The 25,030-nt window shown below is 36.7% G+C and overlaps 1 protein-coding gene and 1 pseudogene across 50 annotated transcripts in view; one reads left to right on the top strand and one right to left on the bottom strand.

The window, feature by feature from the left end:
* CLASP2 (cytoplasmic linker associated protein 2) overlaps window positions 1-25,030 on the bottom strand; it is a 168,940-nt gene that overhangs the window by 5,796 nt on the left and 138,114 nt on the right. For 26 of the 50 annotated variants that reach the window (XM_066350529.1, XM_066350536.1, XM_066350572.1 and 23 more), the window contains 10 exons: window positions 24,749-24,912; window positions 23,647-23,725; window positions 19,626-19,769; window positions 16,915-17,058; window positions 15,228-15,334; window positions 13,645-13,798; window positions 8,892-9,120; window positions 5,187-5,380; window positions 4,110-4,238; window positions 1,327-1,533 (listed from right to left, as the gene is read on the bottom strand). In XM_066350529.1, coding sequence (XP_066206626.1) covers window positions 1,327-1,533; window positions 4,110-4,238; window positions 5,187-5,380; window positions 8,892-9,120; window positions 13,645-13,798; window positions 15,228-15,334; window positions 16,915-17,058; window positions 19,626-19,769; window positions 23,647-23,725; window positions 24,749-24,912 — 1,551 coding nt within the window. Of the gene's footprint in view, window positions 1-1,326; window positions 1,534-4,109; window positions 4,239-5,186; window positions 5,381-8,891; window positions 9,121-13,644; window positions 13,799-15,227; window positions 15,335-16,914; window positions 17,059-19,625; window positions 19,770-23,464; window positions 23,516-23,646; window positions 23,726-24,748; window positions 24,913-25,030 lie in introns of all 50 variants that reach the window. The other 24 variants (XM_066350520.1, XM_066350524.1, XM_066350534.1 and 21 more) reach the window with 1 other exon arrangement.
* LOC136381937 (eukaryotic translation initiation factor 1 pseudogene) lies at window positions 10,657-11,207 on the top strand (annotated as a pseudogene).

Below are 25,030 nucleotides of genomic sequence, written 5' to 3'. Positions count from 1 at the left end.
TATATATACTATGTAATACTAGTTATTCATTAAAGTTACATAATAGAATAGCATTTATTGGATAAAAAATTTCACAACCTGTAATTAAGTTAAGCAAAACATGTTACAAAATATAATTCCATTTCGGTTACAATTTTTATATAAATGGGTTTGTCTGCATAGAAAATAACACATTAAGCCCTGGCCGGTTGGCTCAGTGGTAGAGCGTCGGCCTGGCGTGCAAGAGTCCTGGGTTTGATTCCTGGCCAGGGCACACAGGAGAAGCGCCCATCTGCTTCTCCACCCCTCCCCCTCTCCTTCCTCTCTGTCTCTCTCTTTCCGTCCTGCAGCCAAGGCTCCATTGGAGCAAAGTTGGCCCGGCCGCTGAGGATGGCTCTGTGGCCTCTGCCTCAGGCACTAGAATGGCTCTGGTTGCAACAGAGCGACACCCCCGGTGGGCAGAACATCGCCCCCTGGTGGGCGTGCCAGGTGGATCCTGGTCGGGCACATGCGGGAGTCTGTCTGACTGCCTCCCCGTTTCCAACTTCAGAAAAATACAAAAAAAAAAGAAAAAAAAAGAAAGAAAAAGAAAACACATTACATCTATGACTGTAAACTAGTATAACCACTTTAGAGAGAAATCTTGTAATACCTAGAAATTCAACTTCTAGATATATACATATAAGCACAAGAAGATACTATAAGAAATGTCATTGTAATAGTTATGTTAATTAAAAAGAAAAACAACCTACATATCCATCAACAGATGAATGGGTAAACAAATTATGGTATAAACATAAATGAAATATTATTCAGCCAAAGAGTGACATCTGAATACATGCTACAATATGGATAAACCCTAAAAAATTATGCTAAGTGAAATAAGCCAGCCACAAAAGGACACATACTGTGTGATTCTACCTATGGGGGAACCTGGGCGGTAGAAGAGACAGAAAGTAGATAGAGGTGGCCAGGGCTGGGGAAAAAGAACGGGGAATTACTGATTAATGGACACAGAGTTTCTGTTTGGGATGATTAAAAAGTTCTGAAAATAGATAGTAGATAATTGTGTAACATTATGAATATATTTAATACCACCAAATTATACAAAATGTGTTTAATGCCACCAAATTGCACACAAAAATGACTAAGTGGTAAATTTTCTACTATGTGTATTTTAACACACACACACACACAGACAGACAGACAGTTACTTCTGGAAAATCTTTGCTCTGAACATTTAAGACAGTAGGCAGGTGTGGTCATGCCATTAGTGTAACCTGAAAAGTGCCTAAAATAACCGAATCCCAAATCTATAATAGCTATTCCTCCTAGCTTGTTGCTCACCTGTATGAGGCCTGGCATAATCTCTGGTAAGAGGAGATTCAGAGTTTCCTTGGACACTCTCTCGATCACTTTTGTCTGCATCTTGATGGCAGCGAGGTTGATGGGGTAGTCTGCCGTCTGAATGATAGGACACAGCACTTTGATGCACTGCTCGGGACTGATGGAAGTGGCCAGCACCGACGCGGCTTCCTCAGCTGATCTCACCACCTGGAACAGAGGGAATCAGCAGGGAAGTCATTTTAATAAAATTGTACACTGTGTCCTGGAAGTACAAACTTCATGAAATAGGTAATAGGATATAGTATATGAGATTTAATTAAAAAAACACTAAACAGTAAACATAAAAAGAGTACAGATAAAGCAGGGCTTGCTAAATGTCAGTAATTGCTGAAGCTAGAAAATGGATTCATGGGGCTTTCTTCCACTGCTTTTCCTTCTTTTGTGCCTTTTAATGCTGGCTAAAACAATTCTTAAATCATATCGTGGTCTAGTTGTGCAGGGAAGTGAAGGCTCTATTTACCCAGACAACAGTGTGGAGTCTTCTGCATTGGCCATAGTGAGATGCTTCTCATTATTAATGTCCTCAGCTCCAAGAATGCTTGTGCCCTCTTCACATTATAACAATGTAAAACATTCAATATGTTATCAAGTTAACATGCTAATCCTTCTTCTGTTCATAATGATTTTTTTTTTTTGTATTTTTCTGAAGTTGGAAACAGGGAGGCAGTCAGACAGACTCCCGCATTTGCCCGACCAGGATCCACCGGGCACGCCCACCAGGGGGCGATGCTCTGCCCATCTGGGGCATCGCTCTGTTGCAACCAGAGCCATTTTAGCGCCTGAGGCAGAGGCCACAGAGCCATCCTCAGTGCCTGGGCCAACTTTGCTCCAATGAAGCCTTGGCTGTGGGAGGGGAAGAGAGAGACAGAGAGGAAGGAGGGGGGGGGGTGGAGAAGCAGATGGGTGCTTCTCCTGTGTGCCCTGGCCGGGAATCGAACCCGGGACTCCTGCACACCAGGCCGATGCTCTACCACTGAGCCAACCAGCCAGGGCCTTCATAATGATTTTCTTTTCTTCGGTATTAGGCTTGGGTAGGGTGAGACAATGGTTTTACAATAGGAGAAATGGTAATCTTATTAAAATCTGTAATCTCTAAATATGATCTTTAAAAAAAATAAAGATGGTAGTGAAAACGTGTAAAAATTATTGCTTTTGATGCTACTTTGGTAGTGTGTCCCATATGATTTCAATCTGTGAGGTGCTCAGAAAGGTCCAGTGGAAAATACATCGGAAGTCAGAAGTCCCAGGGCTAATGTCAGTTCTAACATCTTAACAATGACAACTTTATCTTTTGTAAAAATAGGGATGAGACAGGCATTATTTGGGTCAGAAGCTGGGTAACTAAACTAGAAATATTGTTTTTTTAGATCTTCAGCAAATGCTAAAGGTGTGCCACTACTAAACACCAGCTGAACAACAACAAAAAAATCTGAATAAAAACCTAGACAAATTTAAAAGTTATGACTCACTCTCCTATAAGGTTCACAGTCATATGTTTTAAAAAGTTAATTATAGAGGTTTTAACTTCTTCATACCAACCATGATCTGAAAATGCTAAATAGAAAATTCCAGAAAGAAACAATTTATGTGTTTTAAACTGCATGCTCCTTTGGGTAGCACGATGAAATTTCGCACTATCCCACTCCGTCCTGCCTAGGACGTGAATCATCTTTGTCCAGCAGAGCCAACACTATATATGCTACCGAACCTGTTAGTCACTTAGTAGCCAGCTAGGTCATCATACCCACTATGGTGATATCATAGCGCTTGCCTTAAAGCCGCCTTGACTTAATAACAACCCTGATGCACAAGAGTTGTGATGCAACCTGACCAGGTGGTGGTGCAGTGGATAGAGCGTCAGACTGGAACATGGAGGACCCAGGTTCGAGGCCCTGAGGTCGCCAGCTTGAGCCCAAGGTCTCTGGCTTGAGCAAGGGGTTACTCGGTCTGCTGTAGCCCCCCACAGTCAAGGCACATACGAAAAAGCAATCAATGAACAAACAACTAAGGTGCCGCAATGAAAAATTGATGCTTCTCATCTCTCTCCCTTCATGTCTGTCCCTATCAGTCCCTTTCTCTGTCTGTCACAAAAAAAAAAAAAAAAGAGTTGTGATGCTGGTAATTCAGATACACCAAAGAGAAGCTGTAAAGTGCTTCCATTAGTGATAAGGTGAGTATAACATAGTCAGATATTCTGAGAGAGAGAAAGACCACATGCACATAACTTCCATTATAGTATACTGTTATAATGGTTCTATTTTGGGATTTTTAGATTTTTTAATTTATTTTTAGAGAGAAAGAGGAAAAGAGAAAGAGAGAGAGAGAGAGAGAGAGGGAGAGAGAGGGAGAGAAGAGGGTGAGGAGCTGGAAACATCAACTCCCATGTGTCTTGACCAGGTAAGCCCAGGGTTTTGAACTAGTGACTTCAGCGTTCCAGGTCAATGTTTCATCCCCTGTGCCACCACAGGTCAGGTGTAACAGTTCCATTTTATTACTAGTTATTGCTGCTAATCTCTTATTGTGCCTAACTTAAAACTTAAATTTTATCATAGGTATACATGTACAGGAAAAAACAGTCACTGTAGGATTTGGTACTGTCCTCAATTTCAGGCATCCGGAGGGAGGTGGAGTGGGGAGTCTTGAACATATCTTCTGAGGATAAGAGTGGACTACTGTAATATCAGAAGTACTAAGAAAAATAATTCTAGTGTCATGTCACTTACCTCCTTATGAGGATCTTTATGTGCTTCCAATGTTTTCATGACAGTCAGTTCTGCATAGTTTTTAAATCTTGCTGGTTGATGCCTTAGGATTTCTCTTAAAACTTTTAATGCCAAAGCCCTGATTGTAGGCTAAGAAGAAACATTTTAATGTTTTTAATATTTTGAGTTGTAGATAATCGACATTTTCCACATCTGAAACTTAAGGGTCTTAATATTGGGGTGGGGATGGGGGTCAGGGAAATCAGACAACTGCATAAAGTATGCAATATAGTGCATAATTAAGTTTTCCCGTCTCTAGCTGAAACCATATCACACATATTAAATATGTATAAAACTGAGAACCAATGAATTCTATTAAAAAGTTTTACTTCTCAACTAATTTAAACACGCAAAACAAGTAACCTCTCTTCTCCTTTGAAAGATCTGTCAGCAACCTCTTATTTTTCCCATTGTCAATTGCTCAAAATTGCTGAGCTACTTGGTTTAAAAGAAAAAATACTTCGCCCTGGCCGGTTGGCTCAGCGGTAGAGCGTCGGCCTGGCGTGCGGGAGACCCGGGTTCGATTCCCGGCCAGGGCACATAGGAGAAGCGCCCATTTGCTTCTCCACCCCCACCCCCTCCTTCCTCTCTGTCTCTCTCTTCCCCTCCCGCAGCCAAGGCTCCATTGGAGCTGAGATGGCCCAGGCGCTGGGGATGGCTCCTTGGCCTCTGCCCTAGGCGCTAGAGTGGCTCTGGTTGCGGCAGAGCGATGCCCCGGAGGGGCAGAGCATCGCCCCCTGGTGGGCAGAGCGTCGCCCCTGGTGGGCGTGCAGGGTGGATCCTGGTCGGGCGCATGCGGGAGTCTGTCTGACTGTCTCTCCCCGTTTCCAGCTTCAGAAAAATACAAAAAAAAAAAAAAAAGGAAAAAAAGAAAAAAAGAAAAAATACTTCATAGTGAAAATTTCATGCAAAAACCAGTAGCAGTAGAAGAGACTTGTTTTCCCAATTTCTAAATCTGTGTAGTGCTTGGTTAATTGACAATGACATGCAACCCAAGACAGGATAAATAGACTATTGGATACACATTATACCATTTACCTCTTTATCCCCAAGGGTTTCAAGCAGTAAAAGTAATATTGTTTTGAAGTGTTCATCCCAAACACTGAAAGATTCTTCCTGTGTTAGTTTCATTAGTTCATAGAGGGCAATTTTTCTTTCTTCTACACGTTCGTTATGGTTAGACAACTCCTTCAACAACTCTGCCACCAGGTCAGAATGGTCTAGGGAAAGATCTGTCAAAAGGACATGACATTAATTCTGTAACTCTATAGGTCAACTCTCACAAGTATGGGGAGAACAACTTTGTAACATGCAAAACAATGCTGGTTATAAAAAAAAACAACCCCACAACCAAAAACAACTAAGTACTTTTCTTTTCCACTTATTACTTCCAAAACACCAATGCTGGTTTAAAACTTTTTATAATAATTCATGAGAGAGAGAGAATAGTATAATGAAACCCCATTTATTCATCACCCAGATTTTTTTTATAAATAAATTTTTATTTTAATGGGGTGACATCAATAAATCAGGGTACATATATTCAAAGAAAACATGTCCAAGTTATCTTGTCATTCAATTCTGTTGCATACCCATCACCCAAAGTCAGATTGTCCTCCGTCACCTTCTATCTAGTTTTCTTTGTACCCCCCTTCCCTTCCCCCATCACCTAGATTTGACAATTATATTTTACCATTTTTACTTTATCTCTGTACTCCCCTTTTTTTCTTAAAACATATCTTACAAAGACTAAATATTTCATTCTTGTATACCTAAGTATGCATTTATATGATATCATCCCAGGAAGCAGTGATCACTGGATAGAAATGGTAGCAACTTTCTCCCACCACTGTAAAGTTCCCTGTCAATCTTTTACTAATGATCTCACCCACTGAGTGTTGCTGAATCATTTTTTTTTCCTTAGGGGTTAAAAATGGGCTGGAATTCTTCTGCAGAGAGTAATGTTATCAACTAGAGCTGATTATCTGGAATACAGTCTGATAGAAAGGCAGACTAAATACTTAATATATTTCCTTTTAAATTTGACAGTCAAGAGTTGGGCTCAATGTTTTCATCTGTTTTTGCTTTTTTAAAGTATAATTATGAACTCTGTCCTCACTGCTAGTACACTTGGTGTGAGCATGCTGGCCTTTTATGGGAAAGGATTGTGGTTAACCATTTGGAAAGGGAAGAAACTAGAGTTAATCTCACGGTGCCAGATTAGAATTAGATTTACTGGTGGAAACATAACTTTGTGTAGATATAGAAATAAATGTTGTAAATTAGTGTATCAGATAGCTCTGGCCTCTGAGAGGTCAGGGCAGTATAGACATCTTACTAGCAGTGAGTACACTCAGTGCATCATTTTCTATTTAAAGGAACCAAGGACTAAGCCTTGGAGAAATGGTTGATCCTGGGACTGAATCAGGGACAGTACGATATTTTGTTGTGCCAGAATGCAAGGATGGAGACATGCCACAAGGACACAAAGCTAATCTGAACAGAATCCTGCTGGTTAAGTCAAGGACAATTTAAGCAATAAAATAAGTAATGATACTTACAATTTATAACCCATTGAATACAATAGGAAACCACGAGTTCATACAATTAAAAATACATGAATTTTAATGAATGAAATTTAAATTTAATGAGGAACAGGCTATATACAGTTTTAAAGTACATCTCCACAAAACACATATTAATTACAAAAAGAGTAGCTTCACAGTGGAGAAGGCTGGTAAGCACCACCATAATCAAGTGATCAAAGTTAATGTTGCCAGTCACGGGGCAAAGTGAAACCCTGCGTTACTGAAAGGCGTGCACGATCACTCTGTGATACTGATGCCAACACTATATATCCTGAACCCAATCTTGAGAAAACATCTGGGAAAACTAAGTTGAGGGAAATGCTACAATAAATAACTGGTCTAACCTTCAAAATTCCCAGGGTTATAAGAGCCAAGGAAACAATGCTGAAGGAGATTTATAGACACATGATGATTAAATGCACTGTGAGATTCTGAACTGGATCCTCTAGTTATACTGTCTCAGTTGGACACTGAAAGACTCTAACGGGGTTTAGGATAGGTGGTTATTAACGTACTGGTGATTATCTCCTGATTTTGATAAATATATTTTGGTTATATAGAATAATTGTCTTTGTTTATAGAAAGTGCATCCTAAAGTATTTGGGGTGATGGAGCATCAGTTTGGCAACTTACTTTCAAATGGGTTCAGAAAAAGAAGTTCTTTGTACTGTACCCCCAACTATTAGCTTTTGATTTTAAAATTAAATATACATATGTCAACTAATGCAAGAAATGTCAGTATGTCCAATATGGTCTACTGGTTTGTGACCTCAATGAAGAAATAATTTTAATACAATCAAAGCTGCTAAAGGTAGGTCTCAATTTACCAGGCTGTTGCTACTATGCAGGGTTCAAAGGACTTTATCAATTTATCCACTCCTGTTATCCTGCTATTTTGTCTCTTTGTGATATATTAAAGTCTTATAAGATGACACGTTTGTAAAAATGTAATTCGTCAAACTCATTAGTAATCAAAGATATACAAATAAAATTTTTCCCTCATTAAAACACAGAAATTAAAAAAGATTTGATACCTAATTTCTCAGTCTTCTTAAAAATTGAGAAAATGCTTATTAGAATGATCTATTTTATAACCAGCATAGTAACAAAAATTTAAAACATTTACACATTTTGTGTTGAGAAAATCAGCACTACTTAAACTGGCCATGTGTTTTAAGCTTTACTGGGTAGTAACTTGCAAAAGTTAAATGTATATATCCCTTAATTGAGCAATTCTACCTCTAGAAATCTCTTAGAATGAATTATGTACATATAAAAGCTTATGCAGAAATATGTTCACTGAGAGCAACATTGGGGGAAGAAAGGAAAACCAGAAACTACCTAAGTATAGAAACATGAGATAATGTTGAGAACGAGACTTTCAACTTTATCCATATATAGTTATATATTACATTACTTGAGTCTTAATTAGAAAAAAAAATAATGGATAATGTTCTTTGTAGAGGGAAAATATAATTCCTTATTATTCAAAATAATTAAAACACTTATAGTGTGTTATACTTTCTGATCAGTTTTTATAGATTTTTTCCTGAACCTTACTGCATGCTGTGACCAGAAGAAAGGTAGTTGCACCTCCATCCTCTTTCAGAGGCTGACAGTGGGGCTCAGGAAGGTCTGGCAATTTATCAGGCTATGCAGCTTAGTAATGTTGAGTTTAGGCTTAAGCCCATTGTTAGCATTATAGCTTCAACCTAGCCGGCCCCAAAACCTAATGATAGCTCTTCCCATATTTGGTCCTTGGATATATCTTATTATTGAGTTTGTTTATGGCTTAACACTTCAAAGGCTATTATAAAAAATGGGTATTACTTCAAAGAGTTTTGTCATTCTGGTATAAAAAATGACTGAATGGTGTCTAAAGATAAATTAATAAGCTAAAATTGGTTTCAGTTACTTCTGGAAAGCCATTAAGGTTTTCTTCATTTCATGGATGATCTTAGGACGATAACTCTTGTTTCTCTTCCTTGGGAAGATATCTACCAAACCATCAGCAATTAGCTCCTAGAAGAGGGGAGAACACATTACCATCCCAAAGATCCTTTTCGGGTTACAAAAAAAGCATTTGTATTTCTTTTGCTTCAATGATTCCCAGTCCTCCACAACACAGGTGGTGGCAGTATGACACACAACATACCATCAGGAAACTGGTCGGCATCATCATCAAACATAGCTTCCTTGAGGGCAGACTTATTGAAGGGACTGATGCCGTCTGAATAGTTATACGGATTATAGTCTCGAGAGCGCGGAGAGGAGTGAGCAGGCATGGAATGGAGCAATGAAGCTTTATTGTCCAGCGCTGTTTGGCTTGAGTCCGTCGCATCACCTCCCGCTCTTGGGTCGGACATCCCAGGACCACCACACATCTATTAATGGGAAGGGGAAAACATAGCAAATTAACTCGTTTTAAAGTATCGATTCAAAATTCTAAAAAAAAATTCCCATTGCATTAAGGCTATTTTAAAAAGGTAATAATAACCAGCTGGGGAAAAAATTATGTAATGGAAATCAACATGAGTTAAAACTTACATCCAAAAGGTCAAAGCTTATAGTAAAGATGTCAAGAAACTTATTGAGGGCTCATAAAAACCACAAAAGAATACTGTCTCTAAAGATTCTTACAATGCCCCTGCCAATAGATTAACCAAATAATATATTTCATGTGATTAGCAACAGCTAGCTTCTCTGTTCCAGTTAAAAATACAAAAGGACTTTCATTAGCAACACAGACCTAAAAGCTGTGAAATTCCATTAATAAGGTAGTAAAATATACAATGACAGTATATCAACAAAGTATAAGAAAACCAAATAAAAAGCCAGCTTAGCCTGACCAGGCAGTGGCACAGTGGATATAGTGTCGGACAGGGATGCAGAAGACCCAGGTCTGAAACTCCGAGGTTGCCGGCTTGAGCGCGGGCTCATCCAGCTTTAGAACGGGCTCACCAGCCTGAGTGTGGGATCATAGACATGACCCCATGGTCGCTGGCTTGAGCCCAAAGGTTGCTGGCTTGAAGCCCAAGGTCACTGGCTTAAGCAAGAGGTTACTCACTCTGCTATAGCCCCCCGGTCAAGGCACATATGAGAAAGCAATCAATGAACGACTAAGGGGACTAAGGAGCCTCAACAAAGAATTGATGCCTCTCATCTCTCTCCCTTCCTGTCTGTCTGTCCTTATTTGTCCCTCTGTTTCTCTGACTCTATTACACACACACACACACACACACACACACACACATATACACACAAAGCCAGCTTAATAAAAATGGCCTAAAAGTACTGCATACTTTTTGGAAATAGGCCTGATGGAGTTTGTGTACATTATGTAACAGCTTCCCAGGTAAGAAAAAGCTAAAGGAGTTCATCACCATCAAACTAGTGTTACATGAACTGCTAAAGGATCTTCTTTAAGAAGAAGAAGAAGAAAAAGAAGATAAAACATATAAACAAAAAAATGGCAATAAATGCATCTTTATCAAAAATTGAATCTAAAAAACAAAATAAACACACAGAACAGACTGAGACACAGAAAACATTTTGCTGGCTGCCAAATGAGAAGGGGTTGAGAGTAATGGCTGAAAAGGTGAAGGGATTAAGTGCAGCCTGGTTGCTACAGAACAGTCATGGGGATGTCAAGCACAGTCAGTAATATTCTAATAACTCTATATTGTGTCAGATGGATATGTGATTTATCAGGATGATCATTTAGTAAGTTATATAATATCTAATCACTGGGGTGTGCACCTGAAACTAATATAATATTGCACATCAACTCTAATTAAAAAATTAAAAAAGAGCCCCAGTCACTGAACTGCTGCCCAGGACTCAGCAACTTCCCCCTTGAGCCCCCCTCGCTTCCTGACGCTCTGTCCCCCCTGCCCGCCTCCCACCGCAGCCTCCCGCAGGCCGTTTCCACCGAGGAAAAGGAATCGTATCCTATGTCCGCTATCCAGAACCTCTCCTCTTTCGACCCCTTTGCTGATGCAAGTAAGGGTGATGATCTGCTTCCTGCTGGCACTGAGGATTATATCCATATAAGAATTCAACAGAGGAACGGCAGGAAGACCCTTACTACTGTCCAAGGGATCGCTGATGATTACGATAAAAAGAAACTAGTGAAGACGTTTAAGAAGAAATTTGCCTGCAATGGTACTGTAATTGAGCATTCAGAATATGGAAAAGTAATTCAGCTACAGGGTGACCAGCGCAAGATCATATGCCAGTTCCTGGTAGAGACTGGACTGGCTAAGGACGACCAGCTGAAGGTTCATGGGTTTTAAGTGCTTTTGGCTCACTGAAGCTTAAGTGAGGATTTCCTTGCAATGAGTAGCATTTCCCTTCTGTCCCTTGTCACAAGTTTAAAAACCTCACAGCTTATGAGATGTAACCATTTGGGGTCTGCTTTTAATTTGGACTAGTGTAACTCCTTCATGCAATAAACTGAAAAGAGCAAAAAAAAAAAAAATTAAAAAAGGGAAAAAATCATTATAACCATCAATATCAATACTATCTATTAAGCAATTATGTATCAGACCATTAACTAAGCACTTTACAAATATTCTTCAAATGTTTACTGACTACCAATTACATGCCAGGCATTGTTCTTTATATCAGAGATATATTAGAATAAGAACAAAAGAGAGAATGATGTATACTATAAAGGAGTTTACCTTTTCTTGGGAGGATAGAGACATTAAAAACAATAGATGAGTGAAGTATATGTTATGGCAGAAACTGATTAGTGCATGGGAAGCAGTGCAGTATTAAGAGGATCATGAGTGAGTACAGAAGTTGCAGATTAAACAGAGTGGTCAGAACAGAATTTACTAAGAAGCCATTTGAACAAAGACTTGAATTGAAGGAATTGAGGCAATTAGCCATGGGACTACTGAGAAATAGCCAAGACAAAGGCCCTGAGGCAAGAGCATGCCCAGGAAATTCAAGAAACAGCAAGGAGGCCCGTGTGGCTTAAGAGGATAGAACCGAGAGGAAAGCAGTAGGCGATGAAGGGTAACAAGGGAAAATTGTGGAGACTGGCTTTTACTCTGGGACAGAGACCTCTGAGTTGTGAGTAGAGGAGTGAGAACAGACTACAGGAGGCAACGGCAAAATCAAGGAGGCCGGTTAAGTGCCCATTTTAATAACCAAGGGAGAGACTTGGTCATGATGATGGCTAGACCCAGAAAGGCCATTGTGAGAAGTAGGTAGATTTTGTATATATTCTGAAGATACAGTCAATAAATAAACACCCTGGCAGATTGAGTATGGAGGATGAGAAAGAGAGAGGTAGTAAAAACAACTCTTTTGTCCAAGGTTTTTGGCCATCAACTAAGAAAGGAAAGAGAAGTTTTATTAGAAAAGATCAGGTGTATTAACAGGCAGCTTGATGTATGAACCTGGAGCTCAGGGGAGCTCAGTTCTGGGCTGGATGAAGTCATGTGATTTATTTTACTCACAATAACATCTAAGGTATGCAGTAATATCCTATTTTCCTAATGAAGACATTGAGACTTAGAAGTAATAATCTGACTAGCTAATAATTGCCAGAAACCAGGATTCAAACTCACTTATGCCAGAACACGTTCCTTGGGCTCCCCACAATATCCTCTATCTCTGGGGGGGGAGTCTCAGTGCAGCAGTGATTCTTACTAACTTGTCATTACTAACACATGCAGCTTTGGGAACAGGGAATCTCAGGCCCTCTGCTGGATAGGCATGGGGAGAAAACCAGTAACAGGAAAGAAGGAAGGAAGGCAGAAGAGGGAGCCCTTTAGAGATGTGTTCAAGCACCGCAAGGTTCTATAATTTTGGAAACACCTAGAAACCACTGATTCCTTAGGAAAGAGTGAGATGGCTTGTTTTAAGAAAAGTTAAGCTGTCAGAGAAAAGTCTAGAAGTAGAGTAAAAAAATCACTGCTCTTTGTATAATGGCAGAAGAATCAAACTGCACAATAAAACAAATATCAGGAAAATAGATCGTAATATTCTTAGTGGAACCACACAAACAACTAATAATGCAAATCACCATCACTACACTGAACAGGAAAAAAAAAGAAACGTAGTCACCTTATTTTGTATCGTAAGAGTCATGTGATCTGGCCCATGTGCCACCCCCCGCTCTTTCATAATGCCCCAGCTACACTGACTTTTACCCTGGTCGTCAACTGTACATAGCTTGTTCTCATACCACTGTCTTTGCACTTGCTATTTCTTTTAAGGAATATTCTTCTACTTTATTTAGGTCTCAATGCAAATGTCACCTTCTTATAAAGGCCTTCCCTGAACCATTTAATGTAAAATAGATTTACTTTACATTTTAACCTGAAACTCCACAGTACTCAGCTCAGCTCTATCTAAAAATCTACAAGGAACTTAAGGGCATAACTCTACCTTCTAAATCTAAGACCCAGAGCAGTGCCTGGCACATGGTAGATACAGTAAATATTTGTGACTGTTCCCTAGGGCAGGGGTTGGGAACTTTTTTGGCTGGGAGAGCCATGAACGCCACATATTTTAAAATGTAATTCTGTGAGAGCCATACAACGACCCGTGTACGTTATGCATTATCCAATAAAAATTTGGTGTTGTCCCAGAGGACAGCTGTGATTGGCTCCAGCCACCCGCAACCATGAACATGAGTGGTAGGAAATGAATGGATTGTAATACATGAGAATGTTTTATATTTTTAACGTTATTATTATTTTTATTAAAGATTTGTCTGCAAGCCAGATGCAGCCATCAAAAGAGCCACATCTGGCTCGCAAGCCATAGGTTCCCGAACCCTGCCCTAGGGAGTTATGTTGAAAATGGCAAAAAGCAAAGTTAAGAAGAAAAAAACCAAAACAAAATTCTTAATAAAAAAGTCTGCAATGTAAGAGTATTCAAATACTCACTAAATCGCCATCATCTTTTTTAGAATCCCTTTTCAATGGCTCATTCATATCTTCTTGACTACGAAAGCTGAAATTCTGGATTGCTTCAGTGACGCCTCTAAGAGAGCTATAAATATCCTCAGAGTTCATATTTTCTGTGTCATAATCAAATGCACTATAAAAAAACCCAATTAATTTGCATACTGTTTTAAAATACAAACACATTTAAAAAGTATGTAGTATATTTATAAAATAAGATGGGATTAGAGAATGTATATTTCCCAAAGCAAAATAAAACTCAGGAGTTATACATGGTTAAAGTACATGGCCTTTCCCTTCCATTAAGGGCACCTTACAATGACTAACAACGTAAAAACTGCTGTCCTTTCATCTTTAAAATTCTTCTGTTTAACCAGGGGTCTGCAAAGTATGACCCTTGAAATCTAAGAATCTTTTTATATTTTTAAATAGCTGAGAAAAAATAAAAATATTTCATGACACATGAAAATTATCTAAAATTCAAATTTCAGTGTGCACAACTAAAACTGTATTAGAACATAGCAATGGTCATTTGTTTAGGTACTTTCTGTGGTTATTTTCACCCTATCACATCAGAGCGGAGTCGAGGTGACAAGGATCGCATGGCCCGCAAAGCCCACCGTCTTTACCCCAGGCCTCTTTACTCAGAGTCTGCTAACTCCTGTGATTAGCAGAAGTTTTCACTGAACATATCAACATGAACTCTATAATAAAATTCTGTACTTCAACTGAGACTAGAATGTAGCTATTAAGATTGTTACATATGTATAATATGGGAGAAATAAACTAGATGAGCATGCAATATATTTTTCTCCTTTAGATGCTGAAGAAGTATCCTATAATTATAATTAATATGATGAAGCATGCTATGGTATATATGGCTAATCACAGAAAATCAAGCTAATAACTACAACCATGAACTACTATAAATATTTTTTAAAAAGACAGGAGAAAGGAAAAACTATTAGCTCATTAATCAGTCAAGAACTTCACCTGTAATACAGCCCATGCTTGAATTGTACAAGTGTGTGAAAATCACACATCTTATATTTTATACTAAGGACCAATATCACAGTTACATTTTTTCCTAAGAAGTATACAAAGTGTCATTTTATATTTATCCCTTCTCTTTTCTTCTTCTTTATTTTTATGTTTTTGCCTTTAAGCTTTTTCCTCCTTCCTATTTTTCATTGTGGTTGGCAAATATTAGATCTAAATATTCGTCTTACAACTTGACCTCATCATTTTTACTAAGTAATGTAACTAAAAGGATTTGCAATTTATGAATTTGTACAGCATATCTGAGAAGCCTTACTCTGCTATTCAATGTAACAGCAGTTATTTACAAAAGCTGTGTAAGTATTGTTCTTATGACTTGTTAAAATTGGATACATTATTTATAAAAACTACTTTTGAAATGAATGTTACAGTTTTTGAATCTACTAAGTTTCTATGTGTTTAAGACCTTTCAAATCAAGTGGAAATCAACTGAAATTATACTGTCTGTTTTTCTAATAATAGAAATCTAAATAACAGACCATGATGAAAAATGACCCCTTTATTACCTTGGAGATAACGTGTTCTGTGATGTATTGGTAGGAGAAGTAAGAGGACTGGACCAGTTGGCTGGTGAACGTGGTGTTGGTCTTGTCAAAGGACTACCCATGGAACTCTGACGGAGGGAGTAAAATAAATATTAACATGACAGTTATGTTAAGTTCAACTAAAAGGCTCTTAAGGAAGACATTCAATCAAGAAGTTGGACAATATAAGAGTCATATTTATAGATCTATATTTTAAATAGTCATGTACTTATCTCTGATTTTTGTAAAAAAACCTTTCTTCCCATTCAGTAATCTAACTTTAGCCTTTTTTTGTTCTCCTCATGGACTTCTGATCTTTTTCTCAAAGATTTAACATGATCCCAAATTAATAATTTTAAATTAGTTTCCTGTTCAGAGCCAAATTCCTTCCACCAACCATTACTAATACTGAAATTTTATTTCTCTTTAAGTTTGCTTTACAAACAATTTTAATCGAGACAGAAAAAGTATAAAATTTTGGTCATATTATGAATTTATTTCTTAAGCTGTAACAAAATAGTTTCTTCTCCTTTAAAAAAGATAACTGGTTTTGGTCCCAGGAAATTTTTCTCAGATTGTTTTAACCCTCAGACTATACATTATGTCTGCCATAGTGGGTCTATTTTCTCCTTTAGTCATTATCAAAGGCCTGTCTTTTAAAAATATATTTTTTAAAAAGTTCAATTCTTTAGCATATTATATAAATGATCCTACATCATTTAGATATCTGACAATAGAATGTTTCATTTACTCAAAACTCTATTTCCCCCAAACAAAATCCAGCATATCTAAGCACCTTTGGACCAGAAAGCCTGTAATTATTAAATGTAAAACACACCTCTTTTAAGCACTACTTTCCTTGGGCTTATTTGTTAACCCTGGAATAAGTCATCCCTTTAGTCCTCAAATAAGAATTAGTTTGCCTGACTAAGGTGGTGGTGCTGTGGATAGAATGTCAGACTGGGATGCAGAGGACCCGGGTTCGAAACCCTGAGGTCACTGGCTTGAGCATGGGCTCAACAGCTTGAGCGTGGGGTTGCTGGCTTGAGCATGAAATCATAGACATGGCCCCATGGTCACTGGTTTGAGCCCAAAAGTTGCTGGCTTGAAGCCCAAGGTCGCTGACATGAGCCCAAGATTGCTGGCTTGAGCGAGGAGTCACTCGCTCTGCTGTAGCCCCCCAGTCAAGGCACATATGAGAAAGCAATCAATGAATAACTAAGGTGCTGCAACGAAGACATGATGCTTCTCATCTCTCTCCCTTCCTGTCTGTCTGTAAATCCCTATCTGTCCCTCTCTCTGTCTCTGTCGCAAAAAAAAAAAAAAAAAAAAAAAAATTGGTTTCATCTAAAGAGTATGTCCTAATTCTAATGGCTTGCAAAGCCAATACCTTCATCTAAGTTCTTAATCAGATTTTGTTTTCCTTGTACATACTCTGGCAACCATTCATTATCATCCTAATGTACACCAAATTATAACATAAATGTGACAGGCCTAAGGACTCTATCTAGTCTTCCAGGGCAATATTTAATTTGGCTTAGGAAATGCTGTCCAGTTTCGATGCAAAAATGACACACTAGGGTCAAAAGTTTACTTCATATAAAAGAAAGCAGTTATTGTTACACCAACCATCGCATTATACAATAGCCAAGAAAATAACTAAAAATACCTGGGTTCCATTGCCAGTGTTTCGAAGGTGATTATGAAGAAGCTTGGTAGCACCATCCTGAAAAGTTTTTGGTAAAGCTCCTAATAACATTGTAAACTCTGGGGTATTGAGTTCAAATAGGGAAATCAGCACTGACTGTGCCGCCTAGAAAACAAAGACACATAAGAAGTAGACGCGTCTACAGCGGTCCCTCATCTATCGCCGGGTTAGGTTCCAGAACCCCCCGCGATAGGCAAAAATCCCCAAAGTAGCAACCTTATATTTATTTTATTATTTATATATTTTAAGGGTTTATAAACCCTCCCTACACTCTTACAAACCTTTCCCACACTCTTATAAACACTTCTTATGCTCTTAAACACTTTCTACACTGTTAAACCTACATAATTTTAACAACATATAAAAATACCTATATACCATAAAATCCTGCGATATAGCAAAAAATCTGCGACACAAAATTAGATAAATACAATTTAAAAATCTGTGATACAGTGAGACCATGACAAGTGAACCGCGACATGGCGAGGGACGACTGTATTTTGGTTACTAGGGGACCATTTTCTTTACTCAACTTTTTGATTCAATAGCACAAGGCCATCTTTCCCAGGGGGAAAAAAAGATGTTTTCATATGCTTTAAAATTTCTTTGTTGGAAGAATATAAAATTTTTTAACCTATTTATTTTTTGAAAAAAATAAGAGAATATGAAAAATATAACAAACAGGACCTAAAAAAATAAATGGCAAAAGTTAACTAGACAGTTCCGAGGGTACTCTAGCAATATACACTACTACTCCAGCATTCCTAGAAAATGATTATAAGATGGACACAAATAAGGACACTTATCCCTACAAGCAGAAAGATGGATAAAAATAAGGACACCTATCCCTAAAGCTATACAAAGCCCATTCAGAGCAACTTGGTTGTTTAAATTTAATTTTCTAATGTGATTCTTAACTGGCCAGATCTAGTCTTCTCTCAAGTAGCTAACCTAACAAATCCACAATTTGAAGCTAAATCTGGTCTAATGTTTTTGTGGAAAAAGGAAAAAACAAAGCTTATCCAGAATACGTTAAGAAAACTTACATTTTTTTCTTCCTCTAAAGTACTGAGTTATTAAAAGCCAAACTTTGAAATTCAGATTACAAAAAACCATACTTGAGAGAAGAAAGAAACACAAATGGTTCACGATCATGACTTGCATCCAAATGTAACATTCATGTCCTGGACCTTTTCCCACCCCACTCTATGGCAACCTGTGTTCTATGTTTACTACACTAGAAGAATGGTTACACTACGTTACATTGGAGCAGTGGCGCGCTACCCAACACAGCCTTGAAAGATGCTGTTGCTCTATACATGAAGAAATTGGAACAGGATTATTATGTACTGCTGAAGAAAAAAAGAGCAGCTACCACATAAGCCCATTTTGTTAAAAACAACAAAGCATGCAGTGCATTCTCTAAACATGTGCTTAAATAAAGTTATTTGCATTTTGAAACCATGATCCTGTATCTTTTCTGGAACCACAATATTGAAAGACTCAAGTTAATTGGAACAAGTGAATTAAAGATTATTATAGTATACTTTATTCCATCTAGACTTTATTTTGGAGTATGAGATTCAGCTTTATTTTTCCTTTAGAGACAGACAGCCCACCTGTTCACAAAATCATTTACCAATGAGTGTGTCCTTTCCTCATGATGTGAAGTGACATTTCCTTTATCATGAACTAATCTTCTATATAAACCTAAGTGTCTCTGGACCCTCCATTATGTTCCACTGATCTATTTGTCTATTTCTGCATTAAATAATACAGGTTTAAATTATACAATTTAAATGGAAATGGCTTTAGTATATTTCAATGATGTCCTTCATTTTGGTTGTTTATATTTTAATTCTATTTTATTTTTATATTAAATTATTAAAATTTTATATTAAATTATATTTTAATTATAATTTTAAAATATATTTTTTACTTTATTAGATACATTTTAAGATTTATTTTTAAATAAATCAAGTCTCAAGTAAAAGTAATATTGTAGAAAATATTGAGGAAAATGGTTTATCAAGGAAGAAAGTAAAGGGAACTAGATATAGGATGCAAGAAATCAATGATTAGGGGGTAAAGAGAAGTCTCAGGAATACGGTAAAGAGAACAGAGGGTGTAGAAAGAAGTTTGCCTGAAAATAATCTACATTTTTGAGCATATGGAAAATACTAGCCATAGGTATGTGGCTGGGATGTTGAAACCACTAACAGGTACATACTTCGAAAACATTAGAAAGAAGGCGGTAGCAAACCATGTGGTACAGGAGATAATACTTCCAAAGTCAAAATGTAAATCTTTGCCATAGGTGACCAACAATTTATTCCTAAGTATTTTTAAGGTAATGGGGAAAGACCTAGGAAAGGATGTGGGAATAATATGGGAAAGCTGAGTTATTTACCAAGGTAGATAGAAACAAAATGACTAAATTCATCCATAGAATTTTTCTTCTAAGTTTGAAAATTATATTTATATTAAGTGGATACAAATTTAAAAATAATTTCAAAGAGAAGATTACTTAAAAAGGTCTTCATACTAACAGGTAAATAACTCACTGCTAACTAGTAACATCCTGAAAATATTAGCTTCCTTCACTGACAATCCAAAAATGACTGATGTGTTGTTTTTCTAACTTATCTTCTAGACCTTATACTAAAACATACCTTCCGAACATCAGAACTTTTGGGTTCTGTTGTCCAAGTGATAACCCGAGACACTGCCAAGCGAGTTTCACTGGAATTTATAAAATCTCCCGGATCCATCTGTTTGGCCAGAGTTTCTATGTACTTAAGGATAGCAACCTTCACCTGGGGAGGTTAGCACAATGAGAGAGGACGATCAGATGGTCAGAGAGATCAGGAAACACTTCAAAACAATTAATGATTATTTCTTTTAACAAAGAAAAAAATGAAGAAAACAACAACAAAGAATTAAACAACCACCCACCTACCTGAGGTACAAGTATATGATAATGTGGATTTGTGTATTCCACACATAGCAGAACCTGTAAGTCCCAGACGCTTCACTGCCCGTGTTTTAACAACTGCTGAAGTGGACAGAATAATACAGCTCTCCTTGAGTCTGCCTTCGGAGCTTATAGCTGACTCTTGACTAGACTCCCTGAGAGCCAGGTGCTATCGAAATGAATGCAACTTGGCTTTTGAGGAAATGAACCAAGGTTTTGTGAAAATAAGGCATTACAAATCAAGCACTGTCAGTAACTGAGGTGGCAATATAGGGCTTTTGTCAAATCTACAGTAAGACTTGCACAATAAGATCAAGTTCTTTATCAAGTGCTAGAACTACCTCCCAATAGAAGTGTCACAAAAAAGCTTTACACAAGTACCAATGGAGAAAAGATAACACTGATTTGTGTAAGAGTTACATGTAGGTTTAAAAAGTCTTATTATTCTCCCAGGAATTCCTGATGTGTGGCTGCAAGGTGGGATGCAGGCTCCAAAATCAGCGGGAGACAGGGCACAGCACACATACTTCCTCCTTAGAATCAGCCTTTTTTATCCTCATAAAAAGCCATGGTTAAACTATCTCCCTTCTTTCAGGTATGCTGGGCTAGAAAAATAGGTTAAGAACCACCAGTTTTAAAGTAACATCTTCAAACATTCCAGGGTTTCTAAATAATGGTTCTCTAAAACTTGACCAGTGTGCTTGTGAAATGGCACCTGGCATAGTGAACAGTTCTTAGATACTTAAGATGCCAGACACATACTAAAATGCTGATTTCCTGACTTAGAAAAAGGAAGGTTTAAAGGTATGATGAAGACAGCAACTTTGAAAATGTATTGCTGAAGATTAAGGTAATGTTCTTCTATGCTTTCTTTCCTTAGTATAGCTATCAGTAAGTGTCATTTTTCTCTCTTAATACAAATACGGTCTCTGAAAAGTACCACGTTAATATACAAGAAGATACTAAAATAAGGTTCTGATGCATGTGTATTTTCCCTTTTCTGCTTCCAGTAAAACAAGCAAAAGGGAGCAAATTAAGTCTTCATTTTCTTTTAATTAATTAATTAATTAAATTTTTTTTTTTTAGAGAGGAGAGGGAGAGACAGAGAGAGAGAGAAGGGGGGGAGGAGCTGGAAGCATCAACTCCCATATGTGCCTTGACCAGGCAAGCCCAGGGTTTCAAACTGGCGACCTCAGCATTTCCAGGTCGACGCTTTATCCACTGCACCACCACAGGTCAGGCCAAGTCTTCATTTTCTAATGAATGAATTTTAAGAATTATAACTTTATAAAATAGATTGAGAAAAAACAAGAACCTATCAGCCATCCCAGGTAAAATGTAAGGTGGAAAGGGAAAGAGATTTATGATTAACCATGCAGTTGCAGACCTCATTAAATTACGGCAGAACATAACACTGCATTTGTGAAGCCATGTTACCTTATATCAGTGTTAACACCTAAAAGGTACAGCTATAGTGAATTAAAAAATGAGTATCAATGTACTTTGTTTTCAATTTGACTCCATTAATAATTGAATAATTTATTTGCACGATGAGATTCAATTAGTGCAGTGTCTTAGCAATTTATGCAAGTATACAAAGTTTTAAAAAGAGTTTCATAGAAAAAGTGTATGTGTATACTATACCAATAAGCAAAATAACCACAATACACATATAATCATTTGAAAGTTTACATTTTAGTAGGATATTTCACAAGGTTATACACATAGTCTGCAATTTTAATAACACAAACATGCATTCTTCTTCAGAGAAGAAAAATAATCTAGTTGCTAAGATGTGTATAATACTATAACATGTGTATGAAACCCGAAAAAGAGGCCAACAAATTACATTTATTATTTAAAATATTACTTAAAACCATTCCGTATTGCCATTTCCCCCTATTCTATTATTTTCTGATATTTAACCAAGGCACACTTTGAGAGATATAAAATTTTATACAAACATCCATATTTTATCTAAAAGATCTACCATTTTTCCAAAAGAATTTTTACAGATCTCATACTTGTTATCCGTATTTTTCTATAACCTAATAAGCTTTTCATTCTTAATCCTGTGACTCCTCTGAGCATTACTTCTATTTTTGGCATAAGGTAGGTATGGCTCCGATATAACTTCTTGCTATCTCTAAAACATCAATTTAAGAGTTGAAGAGTCATTTCCCCCCAAAGCTTTGTGTGTATGTATATATAATATATAATAACATCGATATATATAATATGTAATATTAAATATATAATTTTAAAAAGTCTGTGATTCCAGGTTCCAGTGTGTTTTCCAATAGGAAAACTAATTTTAAACTGCCTAGTTCTCATTTCCCTCTTCCTTTAGGTCTTACATACCTGATTCCCTCTCTCAATTCACCCTTATTTCTTAAGCTAATGGTTTAGACCTCCATTTCCACTTGCTCATGAAACATTTCTACATACACTGTCAACACTTGAGTAGCAACCACCATACTTAAATCATAACCCTTATTACAGTTTATAATTTATCAGTTATTGTAGATAATAATGATAAAAAATTGTAAGTTCTATATGCCATTATAAATTTAAAATGCCTTGGACAAAGAATGAGTTCTAAAAATATTTATCAACACTATTAAGTAAATTATTCTCTTCAGCAGGTCACTTTTCAAAATTAAAACAGATGAAATCCCTTTCACAAAGCAGCTCTGAGAAAATAACATGTTGAGTGTAAGTCAACCCTGGTAGGAAACATAATTGTGATTTTAAGACAAAATCATATTCAGAAACTTAAAGGAAAATCAGTCCTGGGCAGTAATGCTTGTGGAAATATATTTCGTGCAGAATAGAGCAGAAAAATATAAAGATTGTAAATGCACATATGCTTGGTATTTCCCTGACTTTAATCTCATTTAATAATACCCATAAGAAACATCTTTAGTACATAATTCAGGAGTTCTTTGCTCATATTAAATTATTTTTCATTTTAAATTTAATAATTACTTTTATAACAAATTGGAATCTACCTAGTTTTTACATAAATTAGAAAATGTGTGCTAATAACAATTGAGAAAGTTAATCCTGATTCTGATGCACACATCAGAAATATCACATTGAAAAAGAAAAAATGTTACTATTTCAGTTAAGGAGAACAGCACTGAGATTAAACTTAACTTTTTCTGTTTACTAAAATAAATACAGGTAAAACTGATATTTCTCCGAAAATACCTATTCAGACTATAAATTAAAAAAAAAAGTATTGGGAAATCACAAACATAAAATGAGATAAGATTTTATAGAGCGAGTTTGCATACGAGCTTAGGGTTAGATGGCCATACTTGTGTTGCCTTCTAAACGTGTTCCCCCAGTAAGCTTCTCCAGAAGATAGCCTGGCATTTGAATAACATTGGAAATTAAATGATGTGCATGCTTTCAAGGCTTATAAAGGTTAGTAGTTGAACACAGATGCATACAAACATTATCTGAAACACTGCAGAATTTGTAAAGAGTTAAGAAAAGAAATAATGCAGATTAAAACAAAAACAAAAAAACCTTGGAGCTCCAAAAAGAGTGAAGCTGGTCCCGAAGTGCTGGCTTGACTGTCTGAAAGTTCATAAAAACAAAATCCACTGATTGAAAAGCTTCTCATGTGACAGAAATATACACATCAATATAACTTTTGTAATAAACATTTCAACTCCTTATGAAGTCTTCCAAAGACTTCAAATTTTTACCTTCAAACTTGGTGTTTGAGTCTGATCAACTGTAAATCTCATTAGAATATTGAACTGAAGATCATTTGGGAAAGATTCTCTAAAATAAGGGTGGAAAAGCAAAACAAAAATTAAGTCAGCAAGTAAGCATTTAGCAAACTTAACAGAAAACTACGCTTAATACCAAAACATAATGTCACACAAAAAACATACACAAAGTATAAGTATCTGTATGTGGTATAGAGTCCAATGTTTATCAACCACCCATCTGCCAGAAATTTTGTGCAAGTCCATAAAAGAGTTAACTGCCCTGATGTATGAAGATTATAGACCCAATGATCTTAAGTCAAATTTGCCTATTATGCTCAGGGTGATTTCTGCTTAGCAGTCCCTGAAATAATTCTTCTATTTTCACCAGTCCCCTAGTGTAAAAAGGTTGAAAACCACTGGTATAATCTATGTGATACAGTACACAACAAAAGCTATTCTCAGAAATATCTGAACATTTGAATTTATATTCTCTAAGGGGTTAAAAAGCAACACTATAGTAGTAAATAATGATCAATCTTGCCTCAAGTATAGATTTAATAAAAAAATATACTCAGAAAAAGTTCAACATTATCAGAGATGTTTCCCCACACCTAATATCTGAATTTTAGACTCATTTCAATTTAGTAAATGGATAATAGAAATAAGTCACTTCAACAATCTATACAATAAAGTAAAAATACATCATTGGTTCAAAATCTTCTAGAAAAAAAGATTCTGAATATTTCACTGTATAATAAAATATTCTTTTGAAATTTAGAAAATATTTTATTTTTATATTATATTGAATAAAATCTTCAACTCGAGTTAGCAGATATATCTTAATTATGATAAAATGCCACTTTAAATTATTTAACAAATATTAATAAAATTTTTATAAAAGAAAGCAGTGTTTTATCTAAAGATCAGTGTTGCATAAACCATCCCATGTGAATGGGCACCATTAACAATTTTAAGATGGAGTCTCTGCAGTCCAAATGATTTGAAAAGATTCAAATATCTGAACTTTTACAACAGAAACTAAATATTTCTGATTGCTATCAGGTAAACTTGAACCATATGAAGAAAATATTACCTTGTAACATCAAGGGCTTTCTGAACTTTTGCCTGAACAGACCCAAGCAAATCAGCACCCATTTTTTTTAGTAGTTGCGTCAGCAGTACAAACAACCAATCTTGAAGATCGTCTTTGTGGACTTGTATGAAGTCCACTAGAGTCTCCAAAAACATGCTGAATACCTAGAGTTGATAAACAGGGGAGGGAGAAGAAAAAGGAGGAAATATTGACCTTTATGATCAGTTCAAACTGAAATAGAGAGGCATATAGGAATCAGAGGCACAGCGATTGGCAGCCAAG

This window comes from Saccopteryx leptura, chromosome 10 (genome assembly GCF_036850995.1).
Source record: "Saccopteryx leptura isolate mSacLep1 chromosome 10, mSacLep1_pri_phased_curated, whole genome shotgun sequence".
Classification (NCBI taxonomy): domain Eukaryota; kingdom Metazoa; phylum Chordata; class Mammalia; order Chiroptera; family Emballonuridae; genus Saccopteryx; species Saccopteryx leptura.
Note: the sequence above shows the minus strand (reverse complement) of the source record. Positions and strands in the feature narration are given on the sequence as shown.